Source organism: Canis lupus, chromosome X, assembly GCF_048164855.1.
Source record: "Canis lupus baileyi chromosome X, mCanLup2.hap1, whole genome shotgun sequence".
NCBI classification, from domain to species: Eukaryota; Metazoa; Chordata; class Mammalia; order Carnivora; family Canidae; genus Canis; species Canis lupus.
In genome coordinates this window covers 43,741,279-43,759,962 of record NC_132876.1, presented here as the reverse complement: position 1 = coordinate 43,759,962, position 18,684 = coordinate 43,741,279, and the positions used below count along the sequence as shown (strand labels likewise).

The 18,684-nt window shown below is 35.7% G+C and overlaps 1 protein-coding gene across 3 annotated transcripts in view; it reads left to right on the top strand.

Annotated features, from left to right (window-relative positions):
* The window catches only part of TBC1D8B (TBC1 domain family member 8B), a 66,756-nt gene that overhangs the window by 23,708 nt on the left and 24,364 nt on the right, over positions 1-18,684 (top strand). For 2 of the 3 annotated variants that reach the window (XM_072818055.1, XM_072818053.1), the window contains exons 5-10: positions 528-768; positions 3,855-4,062; positions 4,894-5,061; positions 11,011-11,160; positions 11,738-11,888; positions 12,357-12,571. In XM_072818055.1, the coding sequence (XP_072674156.1) occupies positions 528-768; positions 3,855-4,062; positions 4,894-5,061; positions 11,011-11,160; positions 11,738-11,888; positions 12,357-12,571 (1,133 nt within the window). The remainder of the gene's footprint in view (positions 1-527; positions 769-3,854; positions 4,063-4,893; positions 5,062-11,010; positions 11,161-11,737; positions 11,889-12,356; positions 12,572-18,684) is intronic. The other variant, XM_072818054.1, reaches the window with a different exon arrangement.

The following is an 18,684-nucleotide window of genomic DNA, read 5'->3' as shown; positions in this document are numbered from 1 at the left end:
AAAGAATCCTTAACATAGGAGCCATTGAAAGTATATACAGAATGCCTTGCATATTGTGGAAAGTGAATGAATATTAAATGATGGTGACCTGGCATATAACTCCTTTTTTTGTGTTGTTCTAAACTATTGACTTTCTACAATTCATGTTTTAATCTTTGTTTTAGAGATACAATATAAACATAGTAGCCCTAATACCTAATGGCCCAAAGTTATAAAGAAGAATCAAACAGTAATGTTCATAACACGCATACAGCTTTTATATCATTGATTATGCAACTCTGTAAAGTAGCATATTTAAATATAAAATCTGAATATTTTTTAAAAATTCTTTAAAATTATATCTGTTCTTAGAATCACCTATTGTATGTTCATGGTCACGCTTCAAAACTTTAACTGATCTTGAAGTCTAAAATGTTTTAGTTCATACCATTTTGGAGTGGTTAGCTATTATTTCAAAAGACCTGATTGATAAATATTAATCAGTATTGAGAAATTTAATCATATCTGCTTGTAATTCTTATTTGCAGTAAAACTCATTATCTCCTGGGATGCAGTCTCAAAACTTGAAAAGACTTCAAATGTTTTACTAACAGAAAGTATTCATGTGTGTTCCCAAGGGGAGAATCACTACTTTTCAATGTTTTTGCATATTAATGAAACATATCTTCTTATGGAACAGCTGGCAAACTATGCCATAAAGAGACTTTTTGATAAGGAAACATTTGCTAATGACCCAATCCTTGATGATCCTCTACAAATCACCAAGAGGTATTCAGAGCTTAATACTTTTTTTTTTTTTTTTTTTTTTTTTTTTCAGAGCTTAATACTTTTTAAAGTATTGTTTTACCAAAGAATGATAACATTGATTATCATTAAAAATTAACTGTTCTATGTTGTATGATAATTTTTCTTTGGAATTAATCATTGATGTGTGGGGTATTTTTGTTTATTTGTATGCATTTCACAAAGGTATCCCTTCCATTAATTTTAATCCTAAGAAGTAATAGAAGTTAGGTTTGAAAATTATTTATTGAGATCTCAGTAGGATTTGCCCTGGAGTGCTTTTAGAAATTTAGAGATTTTTATATGCATGGTTAGTCTAAATTTCTCTGTGAGTAGTCTAGATAATTTCAGGTATGATAGCATAAAATTATTGTTTATTTTTAAACATTTATAGACAACATAATTTTTTAAAAGATTTTATTTATGTATTTAAGTGGGGATGTAGAGGGGCAGGGAGAGGGACAAGCAGGCTCCATACTGAGCATGGAGCCCGACTCAGGGCTTGAATTTACAACCCTGTGATTATGACCTGAGCTAAAATCAGGCGTCAGCCACTTAATTGACTGAGCCACCCAGGCACCATGAGAAGTATCTCTGATAGCTGTTTGCCACTATATTTGTTTTGCTGAAACTGACCAGAGCCCTTTCATACTGCTCAACACTCAGAACAATTGACTGAAATGAGCATGCCAAAAGAGAGGGAGAGAAGAGAGGATCTAGAAACAGCTAGTGCATGTGTCTTCTGGCAAGGAGCATGAGGGTATAGACTGTATGGGAAACTGAGATTGCAGTCCTATGGGTAGACCAGAACAAGTGACCTAGAGGGTTGTGTGATTACTACATAGCCCTAACTGGGTATGGTTGTTCTACTTGCCTATTTCTATTTCTAAAATTTATACATAAAGATTTCTTTTTGAGTGAGTTGGCCTGCTTTTCAGGAAAATAGATCAGCAAGGTGAATTTTTTAGAGGTCTAGGGGTGCATGATTTACAGATAGAACTCTATAAAGATTAGGTACTCATTTATTTACATTATATATAGTTGAGCATTTGTTTTGGTAAGTTTTTCCTTGGTTGGCCACCATAAACATAAATGTTTTAGCCATTTTATTTCTCTTAGAATATCCTCTGAAAGGCCATCTATCAGTGAGTTATTCATTACCAAGTCTGTATTTAAATGATACAGGAAATCCATTTTTGTCTCTGTGCATTTTTAAGAGAGCCTATTGAATCATATATATATGATTTTATTTTATTTATTTATTCATGAGAGACACAGAGAGAGAGAGAGAGAGGCAGAGACATAGGCAGAGGGAGAAGGAGAAGCAGGCTCCATGCAGGAAGCCCGATGTGGGACTCCATCCCAGGACTCTGGAATCACACCCTGAGCCAAAGGCAGATGCTTAACTGCTGAGCCACCAGGCATCCCGAAAACCATATACATCTAAATCTTTTTTTTTCTAGTAAGTTGAAAAGAACAATAGCTTATTTAGACTCAGTCTCCAAATGACTTTTTTCTAAAACTGAATCTTTTTTGCTTCAGCTTATTGTTTTTACCAATATGTATCACTTCTATAATTTAAAGAGTAGAGAAGCACATTAACAATAGTTCAGTTCAGTGTATATCCTTCCAGGCTTTTTAATGCATTAATTAAAAAGTATTTGCAAAAGACATGATTGGGACTAAACATCACATATTATTCCGCAGTCTGCTTTTTTCTGCCTTAAAATAATATACCATGGACATCTTTTCATTTATATAAATAAAACTCATCTTTTTTAAAAATCTGCATTTTATTTTTTTAAAGATTTTATTTATTCATAAAAGAGACACAGAGAGAGAGAGAGAGAGAGAGGCAGAGACAGGCAGAGACAGGCAGAGGGAGAAGCAGGCTCCACGCAGGGAGCCCAACGTGGGACTCAATCCTGGGCCTCCAGGATCACGCCCTGGGCCAAAGGCAGGCTCTAAACCGTTGAGCCACCCAGGGATCCCTAAAACTCATCTTTTAAAATAATAAAATAACCCAGCAAATTATAATTTAAGTGAGGTAAAATTAATGTGGTTTTCTGTTCAGAATTAGTTTGAGAGACATGATGAAATGCCATATATTCAAACAGTATATACTGGAAGGATGAATTTGGTTTTAACTTTGTTGGCTTTGTGTTAGAACTTGCATAATTTACTTACTACCCCAGATGGCATTGCTGCTTAACACAAGTGTTTACTGCCTCTAGAAAAATTGTACTATTTTAAGCAGTTGTTTTTTATTCGTATGTTAACAAGTCATCTTTATTTGTTGACATCTATCCTGTGCCCAGTACTGTGCAAGCAGTGTTGGGTTTTTTTTTGCCTCTAGTATGGATTTTTTTTAAACATACATTTATTTTTTATTTTTGTAAAAGATTTTATTTATTTATTCATGAGAGACACACAGAGAGGCAGAGACATAGGCAGAGGGAGAAGCAGGCTCCCTGCAGGGAGCCTCAAGCGAGACTCGATCCCAGGACCCCAGGATCATGCCCTGAGCCAGAAGCAGATGTTTAACCACTGAGCCACCCAGGCGTCCCTAAACATACATTTAAATATTTGTCTTACTTAATTTTAATATTGTCTTATATGTACTGTTCTTGTCTAAATTTTGATCCTGTAAATTTTAATTTTTTCTGTTCATTTTTTCTGTTGCATTTTTATTTTGTTTGAACTGGGTGACTCTTGATTTTCAGATAACCACAGATAAAAATTGTTTACCAGCACTGGTTTAGCCATATTTGCATATTATGAACATATAATAATATAATAATAATCTTCTGGTAAATCACTCCTTAACAGATGGTTTAAAGTCCTACATTATCTCTAACTTGTGCACTGTAATCTAGTAATAAAACAAAATTGGAAAAAGGAACAAGGAAAACGAATTTGTTATGAATCAGTGTGTATCTTCCATTGCATAGTTTAAGAACATAGCATGTAGTATTTAATCTTTCTGATTTACAGTACATTTAGATTAATCAATACAGGCATGTGTGCACTTTAGAAGTCATTATTTGAGCCCCCTTTGTTCTTTTCTTCAGAGGTCTGGAAAATCGAGCCCACAGTGAGCAGTTCAGTGCTTTTTTTAGGCTCCCCAAAGAAGAAACCTTGAAAGAAGTACATGAATGTTTCTTATGGGTACCATTCAGCCACTTTAATACTCATGGAAAAATGTGCGTCTCAGAAAACTATGTCTGCTTTGCTAGCCACGATGGCAATCTATGTAGTGTAATCATTCCATTACGAGAGGTAATATACATTTGGTTACATATCAGTTTTAGTTTGAAAATGCTATCACTCACAGAATAAAATATCATTTAATTCTGTAAATTATCAAAAATTTTATTTGTACCACCCTTTTTGTAATTTTTAAAGAATCATTTTTTTTTGACAGAACACACACAAGTGGGTGGGGGAGAGGGAAGAAGGAGGAGGAGAGAGAATCCCAGGCAGGCTCCACACTCAGCATGCAACCCAATGCAGGGCTTGATTTCACAACCCCAAGATCATGACCTGAGCCAAAATCATGAGTTGAACACTTAAACCGACTGAGCCCCCCAGGTGCCCCAATAATCATGTTTTAAGTTCAGTATTATTCTTCAGGATAAAAGTACTAGGATAAGAGCCTTATAGTTCTTATTAAAAGTGAAAATAGAAAAAACTTAAAAATTTACAAACCAGATAAGGGTTCAGGATGACTCAAGATGGAGCATGATTGCTCATTTATGAATACCAAAACTTAGACTTTTATATTTGAAACGCATAGTCAAATAATAGAATTGATAGCTTTTATGTAAGTTAGAAACAAATTGTCAGCATTGTAGCACTGAATTTTTACATTTGTATTGTTATTTTTTAAGGCTACGTGTTGATAAAACCTTTTTTTTTTTTTTTGAGGAGTGAAATAACTTGCACTGAGTTTGTGTCAGTGGTGCAACTAGCATCCAAAATCTGTTCCTTAATAAGTCATACCATGAACCAAAGCTTTAGCCACAAAAGATTAAGCTAAACATATTTTGCCTGAAAATGTCAGTAACAAGGGAGAATGTGATTCATTTATAGTATGTTTTTACCCCCCAGGTTGTAGCTATAGATAAGACAAATGATTCCAGCAAATCTGTCATCATTAGCATCAAAGGAAAAACAGCTTTTCGCTTCAGTGAGGTTAAAGACTTTGAGCAACTGGTGGCAAAACTCAGACTCAAGTGCGGAGCAGCTTCAACTCAGTGTCATGATATTAGCACAGAGGTAATTATATAACAATCAAATCATTCTTTTAAAAAAGTTTGTGTTTCACTGTGGTCCATTCTTTCAAAAGCTCATAGTACTTTTTCTATTCATGCTTAGATTTATTTTTTTTAAAAGACCAGAACCAAAGAAATTATATTCTCTAAGTCACATTATAAAGCAGAAGTTAGAGTTAAGAACTTTATCCTTTTTTAGGAACTCATATTTACTGATTTTACTTTTTTCCAATTTAAATTCAATTGTCACATTTAAAAACTATTACCATTTGATCTTTCTTGACTGTATCTGCAGTATCTCAGATAATACACATCTTGTGCTTTCATGTAACATAGCTTTTAATAACTCAAACTATATTTAATATTTAATAAGGCCTTAAAAAAGGACTCTCCTCTGACTTCTATAGAGAGACAGCAATTTTAAACCAGTTTGGGTATCTTTTATTTAATATCAAGGAGCTCAGCCTTACTTAAATATTATAGCCCAAAGGAAAATAGTGGCAAAGCTATTTACTAGTAAAATATTAGAAAAGGCAAATATTTTTGGCAAAGGGTGGTTAAGAGCCTGATTTTGATGTTTTGTATATCCTTTATCGAAATGTAGGTAGTTTCAATTCAAACTAATTTTCACTTTCAATGCCTGGGAAACTCACATTTTTAATAGATTGATAAAATTTATCATATTATAATTATTGTATTTTAATTAAAAATTCAAAGAAAAAAATCAACATTGGTTTTACAGGCTATATTATTTTATTTGAATAGGATTATAGCAGCTTTTACCTCTGCAGAGTAGACTAAAAATTTTATGCTAAGTCAATTATAATGCAGTATTGATAAGACTAGCTTTTTCTTTGATAAAAGAAAAACACAATGAAAACATGTAATTACAGTGTATATATATCTCAGTTCCAGACCCAGCATCTTCATGTTAACCATCAAGAATTTTCATGCCCCAACTTTATAATCTTTCATTCTCTTCAGGTGTGCACCCAGGATATTCCTTAGCTTGATGTTGAGGATGCAGGTAAAACCTGATCAGTCCTGGTAGTTTCTCTCCCAGTGCTTCTATATTTTTGCTTATATCACTTTTTTTCCTGGCTTATTCCATTTCAGATTCATTCTCTGTGTTAGATTTAATCTTTGCTTATCTTTCTTTCTCCTTCAATTTATCTGTATCTCTTAAACCTGAAGAACCGGAATTTTTCCCCAAAATCTCTCTGGTGCCTCTAGTAGTTGGGTATGATCAGTTGTAAAGAAAGGATTTTGTTTCAAAATGAGTTTATCATCATTTCAAATGTAATTCAGAGTTCTAAGGTTTTCTAGTTTCTCTAATCCACTTTTAGAGGTTTTAGTAAGAGTATATACAGAATACAAGTCAGTATACTGGTTTGCTAGGAAATGCTTTTTTTTTAAATGTACTCATTTATCCCCATTCCCTATTTGCCCCATCTACCACCCACCTCCCCTCTAATAACCATCATTTTGTTCTCTATTGCTAAGAGTCTATTTCTTTGGTTGTCTCTTTCTTCTTTTTTTCCTTTGCTCATTTGTTTTGTATCTTAAATTCCACATTATGAATGAGATCATATGGTATTTGTCTTTATCTGGTTGACTTACTTCACTTAACATTATACTCTCTAGCTCTATCCATGTTGTTGCAAATATCAAGGTTTCATTCCTTTTTATGGCTATATAAAATATTCCATTGCATGTGTGTGTATATGTGTGTATGCCACAATAATATTCCCTTGTGTGTGTGCATGCGCACACACACACACACACTATTGTATTGTATTGGTTATTGTAAATAATGCTGCAATAAACATAGGGGTGCATATATCCATTTGAATTAGTGTTTTTGTGTTTTTTATGTAAATACCATATAGTGTGATTACTGGATGGTAGGGTAGTTCTATTTTTAACTTTCTGAGGAACTTCTGTACTGTTTTCCAGAATGGCTGCACCAGTTTGCATTCCCACTAACAATGCAAGAGGGTTCCTTTTCCTGCACATCCTCTCCAACACTTGTGTTGTTGATGTTAGCCATTCTGACATGTGTGTGGTGATATCCTATTGTAGTTTTGATTTGCATTTCCCTGATGATGAGTGATTTTGAGCATCTTTTCATGTGTCTGTTGGCTATTTGGGTATCTTCTTTGGAGAAATGTCTGTTCATGTCTTCTAGAGGCCATTTTTAAGTTGGATTATTTGTTTTGTAGGTATTGGGGTTTCAGTTCTTTACATATTTTGGATATGGTTATAACCCTTTGTCAGATATGTCATTTGCAGATATCTTCTGCCATTCGATAGGTTACCTTTTAGTTTTGTTTCCTTTCGCTGTGCAGAAACTTTTTCTTTTGATACAGTCCCAATAGTTTATTTTTGCTTTTGTTTCCCTTGCCTCAGGAGACATATCTACAAAAACGTTGCTACAGCTGATGTGAGAGATACTACTGCCTGTGCTCTGTTCAATTTTTTTATGGTTTCAGATCTCACATTTAGATCTGATCTTTAGTCAATTTTAAGTTTATTTTTGTGTATGGTATAAAAAAGTGGTCCAGTTTCATTCTTTTACATGTGGCCACCCAGTTTTCCCAACACCATTTGTTGAAGAGACTTTTTCTCATTGGATATTCATTCCTCCTTTGTTGAAGATTAACTGACTATGTAATTGTGGGTTTATTTCTGGGTTTTCTGTCCTATTCCATCAATCTGTGTGTCTATACTAGTATTATGCTGTTTTAATTACTACTGCTTTTTAATGTAACTTGAAATCTAGAATTATGATACCTCCAGTTTTGTTTTTCCTTTTCAAGATTGCTTTGGCTATTTGAAGTCTTTTGTGATTCCACACAGATTTTAGGATTGTTTGCTCTAGTTCTGTGAAAAATGCTGTTGGAATTTTTATAGGAATTGCATTAAATGAGTAATTGCTTTGAGTAATAAAGACATTTTAACAATATTTGTTCTTCCAACCCATGAGCATGGAATGTCTCCATTCCTTTGTGTCATCTTGAATTTTTTTCATCAGTGTTTTATAGTTTTCAGAGTACAGGTCTTTCATCTCTTTGGTTAAGTTTATTCCTAGATACTTTATTGGTTTTGTTGCTATTATAAATGGGATTTTTAAAAGATTTTATTTATTTATTCATGAGAAACACACAGAGAGAGGCAGAGACATAGGCAGAGGGAGAAGCAGGCTCCATGCAGGGAGCCCAATGTGGGACTCAATCATGGGACTCCAGGATCACACCCTGAGCCGAAGGTAGACACTCAACCACTGAGCCACCCAGGTGTCCTGGGATTTGTTTTTCTTAATTTCACTTTCTGCTGCTTCATTGTTAGCACATAGAAATGAAGCAGATTTCTGTACATTGATTTTGTGTTCTTCAACTTTACGGAATTCATTTATCAGTTCTAGTAGTTTTTTTGGTAGTCTTCAGGTTTTTCTGTATAAAAAATCATTTTACCAGCAAACAGAATTTTACTTCTTCCTTTCCTATTTGGATGCATTTTATTTCTTTTTCTGGACTGATGGCTCTAGCTAGGACTTACAGTATTTTGTTGAATGGGAGTGGTGAGAGTTAGCAGCCTTATCTTTTTCCTGATCTCATAGAAAAAGCTTTCAGCTTTTTACCATGGAGTATGATGTTAGCTGTGGACTTGTCATATATGGCCTTTCTTAAATTGAGATATGTTTCTTCTATACCCACTTTGTTGAGAGTTTTTATCATGAAAGGACATTGAATTTCGTCAAATGGTTTTTCTGCATCTATGGGTATGATCAGATTTTTATCCTTTATTCATGTGGTTTATCACATTTATTGATTTATGTATGTTGAACCATCTTTGCCTCTCAGGGATAAGTCCCACTTGATCATGGTGTATGAGCCTTGTAATGTGCTTTTGAATTTGATTTGCTAGTATGTTGTTGAGAGTTTTTGCATCTGTATTCATTGGGATTGGGACTTGTAATGTCTTGTAATGTTCTTATTTGACTTTAGTATCAGGGGCATACTGGCCTCGTAAAATTAGTTTGGGAGTGTTCCCATCCCCTTTAATTTTTTGGAAGAATGTGAAAGGGATGGGCATTAATTCTTCTTTAAATGTTTGGTAGAATTCACCCATGAAACCATCTGGCCCAGGGTTTTTCTCTGGTGGGAGGTTTTGGATTACATTTTAAATGTCCTTACATGTTATTAGTAAGTTCAAATTTTCTATTTCTTTAGGTTTTATTGACCGTTCATTTTTTATTGCTGAAAAATATTTTATTATCTGGATATACCATAGTGTTTATCCATTCACCTCATGATACCTTGTTTGCTTTCAGTTTTTAGCAACTCTGAATAAAACTGCTATAAACATTCACATGCAAATTTTTGTGTAGACATACATTTTCAACTATTTGGGTATATAATTAGCACAATTCCTTAATCCTATAGTAAGGCTATGTTTTGCTTTGTAAGAAACTGCCAAACTGTCTTCTAAAGTGGCTGTGCTATTTTGCATTTCTGCCAGCAATAAATCAGAGTTCTTGTTCTATATCCTCAGCAGCAAGTACTTGTTATTATCAGTGTTTTGGATTTTAGCCATTTTAATAGCCAGTAGTATCTCAGTGTTTTTTTTTTTAATTTACAATTCCTTAACGATATAATACTGAGCATTTTTTTATGATTATTTGTTGTCTTTATATCTTTGATGAGGTCTCTTCAGATCTTTTGCCCACTTTCTAACTGGGTCCTTTATTTTTTTAAATTTAATTTCCTTTCATTTTTTTAATATATTTACAATAGCTACTTTACATTCTTAGTTTACAAAATCCAGGAACTGGACCCTCTCAAAGCCATTTTCTATTGGTTGCCTTTTCTTTTTAAATAGTTCTTGTTTTTATTTTTAAACTGGCTTTCTTGGATTACCCCCATGAGTCAGTATAAATTGGTGGTCAGCCAGTGATGGATCAGAAGAGTTCCTTAAATACCTTGAACTATTAAGTTTTCTACTTTTTACCAGGAAATCTTTAGTGAAGGTATACTTCAAACTTCAGGTAGCTTATAAATCAGCCTTAGGGGTTCATTGCTTACCTCCAAAGTCAGCCAGAGTTGAGTGACTGGGTCCTTCCACTGTCCCATTTCTTTCCCAGGGAGTTTCATACCCCTGTACATGCATATATACTTCTAGATCCCCAAGAATCTCTCAGAATCTTTCAAAGTTCCCCGTGTTTATCTTGTTATCCAGATCTTCCTTTTAGGTTTTTAGCCTGGCTCTTGTTTGCCCCAAACTGAAATTATAGCCTTAGGCAGCTGTGATGTTATCAGCAGATTACTATGACTTTCTGTAATGCCCTGGGGATGGGGCTTTTTTTCAGAGACCTGAGCTCTGAATCAAATCAAATGATAACAACACTCTGAGAATGGAGATTTTCTAGGGAGCTATTGTTTGGTCAAAGTATTGACTGTGTTCTGTGGATGGGGATTTTCATAAAGTGCCAAAAGATCCATCCATCGGCTGTCTTAATGCAGGCTTTCATGGCTACCATATCTCTGAGCTTGGGAGGAGGGATGATGGGAATAGCCTCAAGTCAAAACTTAACAGAATCTGGTGTTCCTACTGAGGTTCATTAGTTTCAGTTGTATCCTTGCTTTTCAGTTCATTCTGTGCCTTTGGTAAATTTCCAGTGTTCTGAACTGGTACTTTTTAAAATCTTTTGCCAGTATTTTGTTGCTTTTATAGGGCAGTGGGTTCACAGAAGTTCTGAGTTTGCTGTTCCAGACATTGATTTGTCTATATCTCTAAATTTGATAGAAACACAATGTCTTTCTGAGATGTTGCTTTTATATTTATTAAGTAGATAGATGGTGGTTTATAAATGACAGATAAAACATTAGCATTTCTATTTCTTACAGAAATTTTTAAGCATACATTTGGGACAATTACATTTTTTCTTTTTCAGGTTCCCATTAGTTCTGATTCTACAGACCCATCTGATAATACTGAGGTACGATCTTTGACATGCCAGAGAGAGTGCAGTGAAACTGTGAACACTGAAGCCTTAATGACAGTATTTCACCCTCAGAGTTTGGAGACTCTTAATTCCAAAATGGTAGGAAAACAAAATATTTAAATCTGTCGATTGAAACAGTTGATCAAAAGTAAAAATCTTAGAGCAGACTAGAAGGTATCACAACTGAAAACTCTTCTTTTGGTGCTCTAAATCAGGTTTTCCAGCAGGTACTACTGTGTGACTTGTTTCATTCCATTACACAAAAGGTCTGTTATCGAAAAAACAAATAAAAAAATAAAAGGGCTGTTATCAAGAATTAAGATAAACAATGAAAATTGAACATTGGGTTTTATTTGCATTGATTGCCAATAATCCTAAAATCTGGGTGTTTGGGGGAGAGTGATGGGTCAAAGCTTTACCTCTTAAGTGTAAGTCTCTTCCCATTTTTATATGATTTTAGGTAAGAGTTAAAATAGTAAATTAAAGCTGTTATGCTCACATGGATTTGAAAGATTTGTGATGAGTGGTCTAGTGTTTGGCCCTTCTGTGAGTACTGATTTTGGCTTTCTGTGTTCTTGATTTCCGCAGGTATTGTCTCACAGGGAAGAGAGTTTTCAAGTTATTTGAAAGAAGTTAATTTCTCACCATGTTTACTTGCTATGATTTTTTGTTACAGTTGAAAGAAAAGATGAAGGAACAGTCATGGAACATCCTATTTGCAGAATGTGGGCGCGGTGTTAGCATGTTTCGGACCAAAAAGACTCGAGATCTGGTTATAAGAGGGATTCCAGAGGCCTTAAGGGGAGAGCTCTGGATGCTTTTTTCAGGTATTACATTTATTCATTTTATTAACAGACATTAGCTATGCCCCTTCCAGAAGCTAATGCACTAAGTAAAAATAATTACTTAGTGCATATGGCTAGATGACTAGAACAAAGTCTTATTTGTCACGAGTTCATATTAGTCAAAGAGAATAAGGTAGTTACATGTATTTACCTGTATATCCACACATCTATTGTCTGAGCAAAATAGTTTATTAGGCAAGATATGGCTAATTGAAGGTCTCTATCTCTAATGTCAAAGAAAAGTTAAGGGGAAGAAACAGTTCATGAAAATTCTATTAGATAAAATTGGTATGCTGATGTTGTAGATTCTAGTGAAGGCTTTCCTTTTGTTTGTACTAGGATAGCACTTGAGTATAAAGCTAAATTTAATCCAATTCTTTATGTGTATATGTAAGTGGTAGGTTTATTACATTCCTCTTCTTTTGTATCTTAATGCAATCATCTGCACAGGTGCTGTTAATGACATGGCTGCTAATCCTGGCTATTATGCTGAATTGGTTGAGCAGTCCTTAGGGACCTGCAACTTGGCTACTGAGGAAATTGAACGTGATTTGTGTCGCTCCCTGCCTGAACACCCAGCCTTTCAGAATGACACTGGCATATCTTCTCTGAGGCGGGTGCTCACTGCTTATGCATATAAGAATCCCAAAATTGGATACTGCCAGGTATGATTTCATTATAAGCCTATCTGTGTGCCTATTCCAAATGGTAGCACCATATTAAATAAAGCTCCATTAATTTTAAAATTGTGATAAATAGGACAGAGATTGGGCTGAGATTGATAGGGGGTATTTTTAATCTAGGTAGGATGGTAGTAGGAATACTTAAGAGAATTGGTATTTCATTACTTCATTTTTCTTTTAACAAATATTTGTTGAATTCATGCTCTGTAAAAGATACTGTGCTAGGTGCTTAAGACTGTAGAAAGATGAGTCATATAAGGATCCTACCCTTGAAGGTAAACAGATGAGTAAGTATGAAAACATATATTCATTGTCAAATAAAAAACAAGTGGGACAAATCATTAGAGAAATGTAAAGTTCTATTAGGATTTATAATAGGGATAAGTTATTTTCATCTGGAGGAATCAGAGAAGGCCTCGTGGAAGAGTTTAGCATTTGTAGGTCTAATTGAATTTTGGATGTATGGAGATGGAATGAAAGAATATTCTGGGTAAAGGGATCAATGTAACCAAACACAGGGAGGTAAACATGGAATATATTTAGAACCGTGTTTTGTTTAGTAGAAATGTAGGGTGAATGAAACGAAGTAGATAGAGAAAAAAATCAATAAGGTAAATCAGGATAGGTCAGGAGTTTGAATTTTATTTTGTAAGTAGTGGGGGAATCATTGGAAAAAATCCTTTAGGAGCACACTATATTAATTAGGGAAGTTAGACTGCTAACACAAATAATCTCAAACAGGTAATAACTTAAACACAAAGTTTCCTCAAACATATAAACAAAGAAGAGCAAGAGTATTTAAGTCGATAGGCAGAGATTCATGAGATTATTCAGGGATTTAGGCTAACAGCAGGCTCCGTCATCTTCAAACATGGCTTCCAACATGCTCTTTCATTGCCATTACCCCTCACAGGAAGCAGGAGAGAGCATGGAGAAACAATTGTGGTAAAATTTATTGGCTTTTAGGTCTAAAGCCTGCATATATCACTTCATCCATATTATGTAAGGATCTTGGTTTTATGGCCATACCTATTTACAAAGAAGTCTGCAAAATATAATGTGACCGAGCATATATATGTTCAGATACTATCGAAGAAGGGGAGATAGGATTGTGGTGGATAGCTAGTAGTCTCAGCCACACATTCCTTTTAATGAACTGAGCACTCATAATGATTATGTATCAATCTTACCCATTAAATCTTATCAAGAGAATTTTTTCAAAAAGCAATTTAAGTGAACCAATCACCTAAATTACAAGTATTTAGCATATTTTAAGATCTCTGAGAGGTAAAAAAAAAAAAAAAGAACCGTAGTGCTTCTTTCCTCAAAGAATTTACACTCACAGATTCTGTGATGTTATCTATATGTAGTAGTGTAGAGGCACCTTCAAAGTAGGTAGCACTTGTTTTTGACTTCTAAAAGACCGACTGGGTGGCTCAGTCCAGTAGGCATCTGACTCTTGGTTTCAGCTCAGGTCATGACCTCAGGGTTGTGGGGTCAGGCTCCACACTTAGCACAGAGTCTACTTGAGATTCTCTCTCTGTCTCTGCCCTACTCACATACATACAATCTCTCACTCACTCACTCACTCACTCAATAGATAAATAAAACTCACTAAAAGATGAGAGTAAAATTAGAAACATGGAGGGCAAGAGGAAATTTATTCTGAGTTAAGGTAACAATATGAGCAATACCATTCAGGTAAGACTAAGCCTGCCATGGAGATCAGACTGGCTAGGTTCATGTTGGAATCAAGAAGTAACTAAACTTTGTGTGGGACAAGATCATGGAGAATCATTCAACCCTGGGAAAAGTCTGAATTTGATAAGCAGGTTTATTGCTTTTGATGAAGGAGCCATGGGAGCCGTACTGACTCATTAGTGCTGACTAGCTTGCTTTATTTTTCATTCTTCCCCCCCTCCCTCCCTTCCATTTATTTGATCTATTTTCTTCCTTTTCTTTCTTCCCTTTCTTTTCCCTTTACTTTCCTTTAACCTCTCTACAGATACAATTCACATACCACAAACTTTATCTTTTATTGTTTTTAGTATACTCATAAATGTCATGCGACCACCATCACAACCTAATTCCAAAACACCCCTGAAAGAAGCCCCATATCCATCAAGAATTACTTCCCATTCACCCTACCCCCAACTCTAGGCAATCAATAATCGACTTTTCTGCCTCTATGCATTTGCCTATCATAGACATTTTATGTAAATGGAATGATAAATATGTGGTCTTTTGTGTCTGCTTTCTTTCATTTAAATTCATCAATTTTGTAGCATACATTTGTAGGCTGAATAATACAATACTCCATTGTATGGACATACCACATTTGTTAATCTATTCAATGGTTGATAGACTTATTGGGTTGTTTCAACATTTTGGCTATTATGAATAATGCTGCCATGGATGTTCCTGTAGAGCTTTTTGTGTAGACATTGTTTTTTTATTATTTTAGGTATATACCTAGAAGTGGAATTGCTGAGTTATATGGTCACTCTATTTTTAACATTTTGTTGTACTGCCAAACTACCTCTCAGAGATGGCACCATTTTACCTTCCCACCAGCAATGTGCTGAGGGTTCCAATTTTTCCACATCCTTGATAACACTTCATTGTCTATCTTCTTTTTTTTAATAAATTTATTTTTTATTGGTGTTCAATTTACCAACATACAGAATAACACCCAGTGCTCATCCTGTCAAGTGCCCCCCCCAGTGCCCATCACCCATTCACCCCCACCCCCCGCCCACCTCCCCTTCCACCACCCCTAGTTCATTTCCCAGAGTTAGGAGTCTTTATGTTCTGTCTCCCTTTCTGATATTTCCAACACATTTCTTCTCCCGTCCCTTATATTCCCTTTCACTATTATTTATATTCCCCCAAATGAATGAGAACATATAATGTTTGTGCTTCTCCGATTGACTTACTTTACTCAGCATAATACCCTCCAGGTCCATCCACGTTGAAGCAAATGGTGGGTATTTGTCATTTCTAATGGCTGAGTAATATTCCATTGTATACATAAACCACATCTTCTTTATCCATTCATCTTTCGATGGACACCAAGGCTCCTTCCACAGTTTAGCTATTGTGGCCATTGCTGCTAGAAACATCGGGGTGCAGGTGTCCTGGCGTGTCATTGCATCTGTATCTTTGGGGTAAATCCCCAACAGTGCAATTGCTGGATAGTAGGGCAGGTCTATTTTTAACACTTTGAGGAACCTCCACACAGTTTTCCAGAGTGGTTGCACCAATTCACATTCCCACCCACAGTGCAAGAGGGTTCCCTTTTCTCCACATCCTCTCCAACATTTGTGGTTTCCTGCCTTGTTAATTTTCCCCATTCTCACTGGTGTGAGGTGGTATCTCATTGTGGTTTTGATTTGTATTTCCCTGATGGCAAGTGATGGTGAGCATTTTCTCATGTGCATGTTGGACATGTCTATGTCTTCCTCTGTGAGATTTCTGTTCATGTCTTTTGCCCTTTTCATGATTGGATTGTTTGTTTCTTTGGTATTGAGTTTAATAAGTTCTTTAAAGATCTTGGAAACTAGCCCTTTATCTGATACATCATTTGCAAATATCTTCTCCCATTCTGTAGGTTGTCTTTTAGTTTTGTTGACTGTATCCTTTGGTGTACAAAAGCTTCTTATCTTGATGAAGTCCCAATAGTTCATTTTTGCTTTTGTTTCTTTTGCCATCGTGGATGTATCTTGCAAGAAGTTACTGTGGCTGAGTTCAAAAAGGGTGTTGCCTGTGTTCTCCTCTAGGATTTTGATGGAATCTTGTCTCACATTTAGATCTTTCATCCATTTTGAGTTTATCTTTGTGTATGGTGAAAGAGAGTGGTCTAGTTTCATTCTTCTGCATGTGGATGTCCAATATTCCCAGCACCATTTATTGAAGAGACTGTCTATCTTCCAATGGATAGTCTTTCCTCCTTTATCGAATATTAGTTGACCATAAAGTTGAGGGTCCACTTTTGGGTTCTCTATTCTGTTCCATTGATCTATGTGTCTTTTTGTGCCAGTACCACACTGTCTTGATGACCACAGCTTTGTAGTACAACCTGAAATCTGGCATTGTGATGCCCCCAGCTACGGTTTTCTTTTTTAAAATTCCCCTGGCTATTCAGGGTCTTTTCTGATTCCACACAAATCTTAAAATAATGTGTTCTAACTCTGAAGAAAGTCCATGGTATTTTGATAGGGATTGCATTAAACGTGTAACTTGCCCTGGGTAACATTGACATTTTCACAATATTAATTCTTCCAATCCATGAGCATGGAATATTTTTCCATCTCTTTGTGTCTTCCTCAATTTCTTTCAGAGGTATTCTATAGTTTTTAGGGTATAGATCCTTTGCCTCTTTGGTTAGGTTTATTCCTAGGTATCTTATGCTTGTGGGTGCAATTGTAAATGGGATTGACTCCTTAATTTCTCTTTCTTCAGTCTCATTGTTAGTGTATAGAAATGCCACTGATTTCTGGGCATTGATTTTGTATCCTGCCACGCTACCAAATTGCTGTATAAGTTCTAGCAATCTTGGGGTGGAGACTTTTGGGTTTTCTATGTAGAGTATCATGTCATCGGCGAAGAGGGAGTGTTTGACTTCTTCTTTGCCAATTTGAATGCCTTTAATGTCTTTTTGTTGTCTGATTGCTGAGGCTAGGACTTCCAGTACTATGTTGAATAGCAGTGGTGAGAGTGGACATCCCTGGCTTGTTCCTGATCTTAGGGGAAAGGCTCCCAGTGCTTCCCCATTGAGAATGATATTTGCTGTGGGCTTTTCGTAGATGGCTTTTAAGATGTTAAGGAATGTTCCCTCTATCCCTACACTCTGAAGAGTTTTGATCAGGAATGGATGCTGTATTTTGTCAAATGCTTTGTGTGCATCTAATGAGAGGATCATATGCTTCTTGGTTTTTCTCTTGCTGATATGATGAATCACATTGATTGTTTTACGGGTGTTGAACCAGCCTTGTGTCCCGGGGATAAATCCTACTTGGTCATGGTGAATAATTTTCTTAATGTACTGTTGGATCCTATTGGCTAGTATCTTGTTGAGAATTTTTGCATCCATGTTCATCAGGGATATTGGTCTGTAATTCTCCTTTTTGGTGGGGTCTTTGTCTGGTTTTGGAATTAAGGTGATGCTGGCCTCATAGAACGAATTTGGAAGTACTCCATCTCTATCTTTACAAACAGCTTTAGTAGAATAGGTATGGTTTCTTCTTTAAACGTTTGATAGAATTCCCCTGGGAAGCCATCTGGCCCTAGACTTTTGTGTCTTGGGAGGTTTTTGATGACTGCTTCAATTTCCTCCCTGGTTATTGGTCTGTTCAGGTTTTCTATTTCTTCCTGTTCCAGTTTTGGTAGTTTGTGGCTTTCCAGGAATGTGTCCATTTCTTCTAGATTGCCTAATTTTTTGGCATATAGCTGCTCATAATATGGTTTTAAAATCGTTTGTATTTCCTTGGTGTTGGTAGTGATCTCTCCTTTCTCATTCATGATTTTATTAATTTGAGTCTTCTCTCTCTTCTTTTTAATAAGCCTGGCTAATGGTTTATCTATCTTACTAATTCTTTCAAAGAACCAACTCCTGGTTCTGTTGATCTGTTCCACTATTCTTCTGGTCTCGATTTCGTTGAGTTCTGCTCGAATCTTTATTAACTCTCTTCTTCTGCTGGGCGTAGGGTCCATCTGCTGTTTTTTCTCTAGCTACTTTATGTGTAAGGTTAGCTTTTGTATTTGAGTTCTTTCCAGTTTTTGGATGGATTCTTGTATTGCGATGTATTTCCCCCTCAGGACTGCTTTTGCTGCATCCCAAGGATTTTGAACGGTTGTATCTTCATTCCCATTAGTTTCCATGAATCTTTTTAATTCTTCCTTAATTTCCTGGTTGACCCTTTCATCTTTTAGCAGGATGGTCCTTAACCTCCACGTGTTTGAGGTCCTTCCAAAATTCTTGTTTTGATTTAGTTCTAATTTCAAGGCATTATGGTCTGAGAATATGCAGGGGACGATCCCAATCTTTTGGTATCGGTTCAGACCCAATTTGTGACCCAGTATGTGGTCTATTCTGG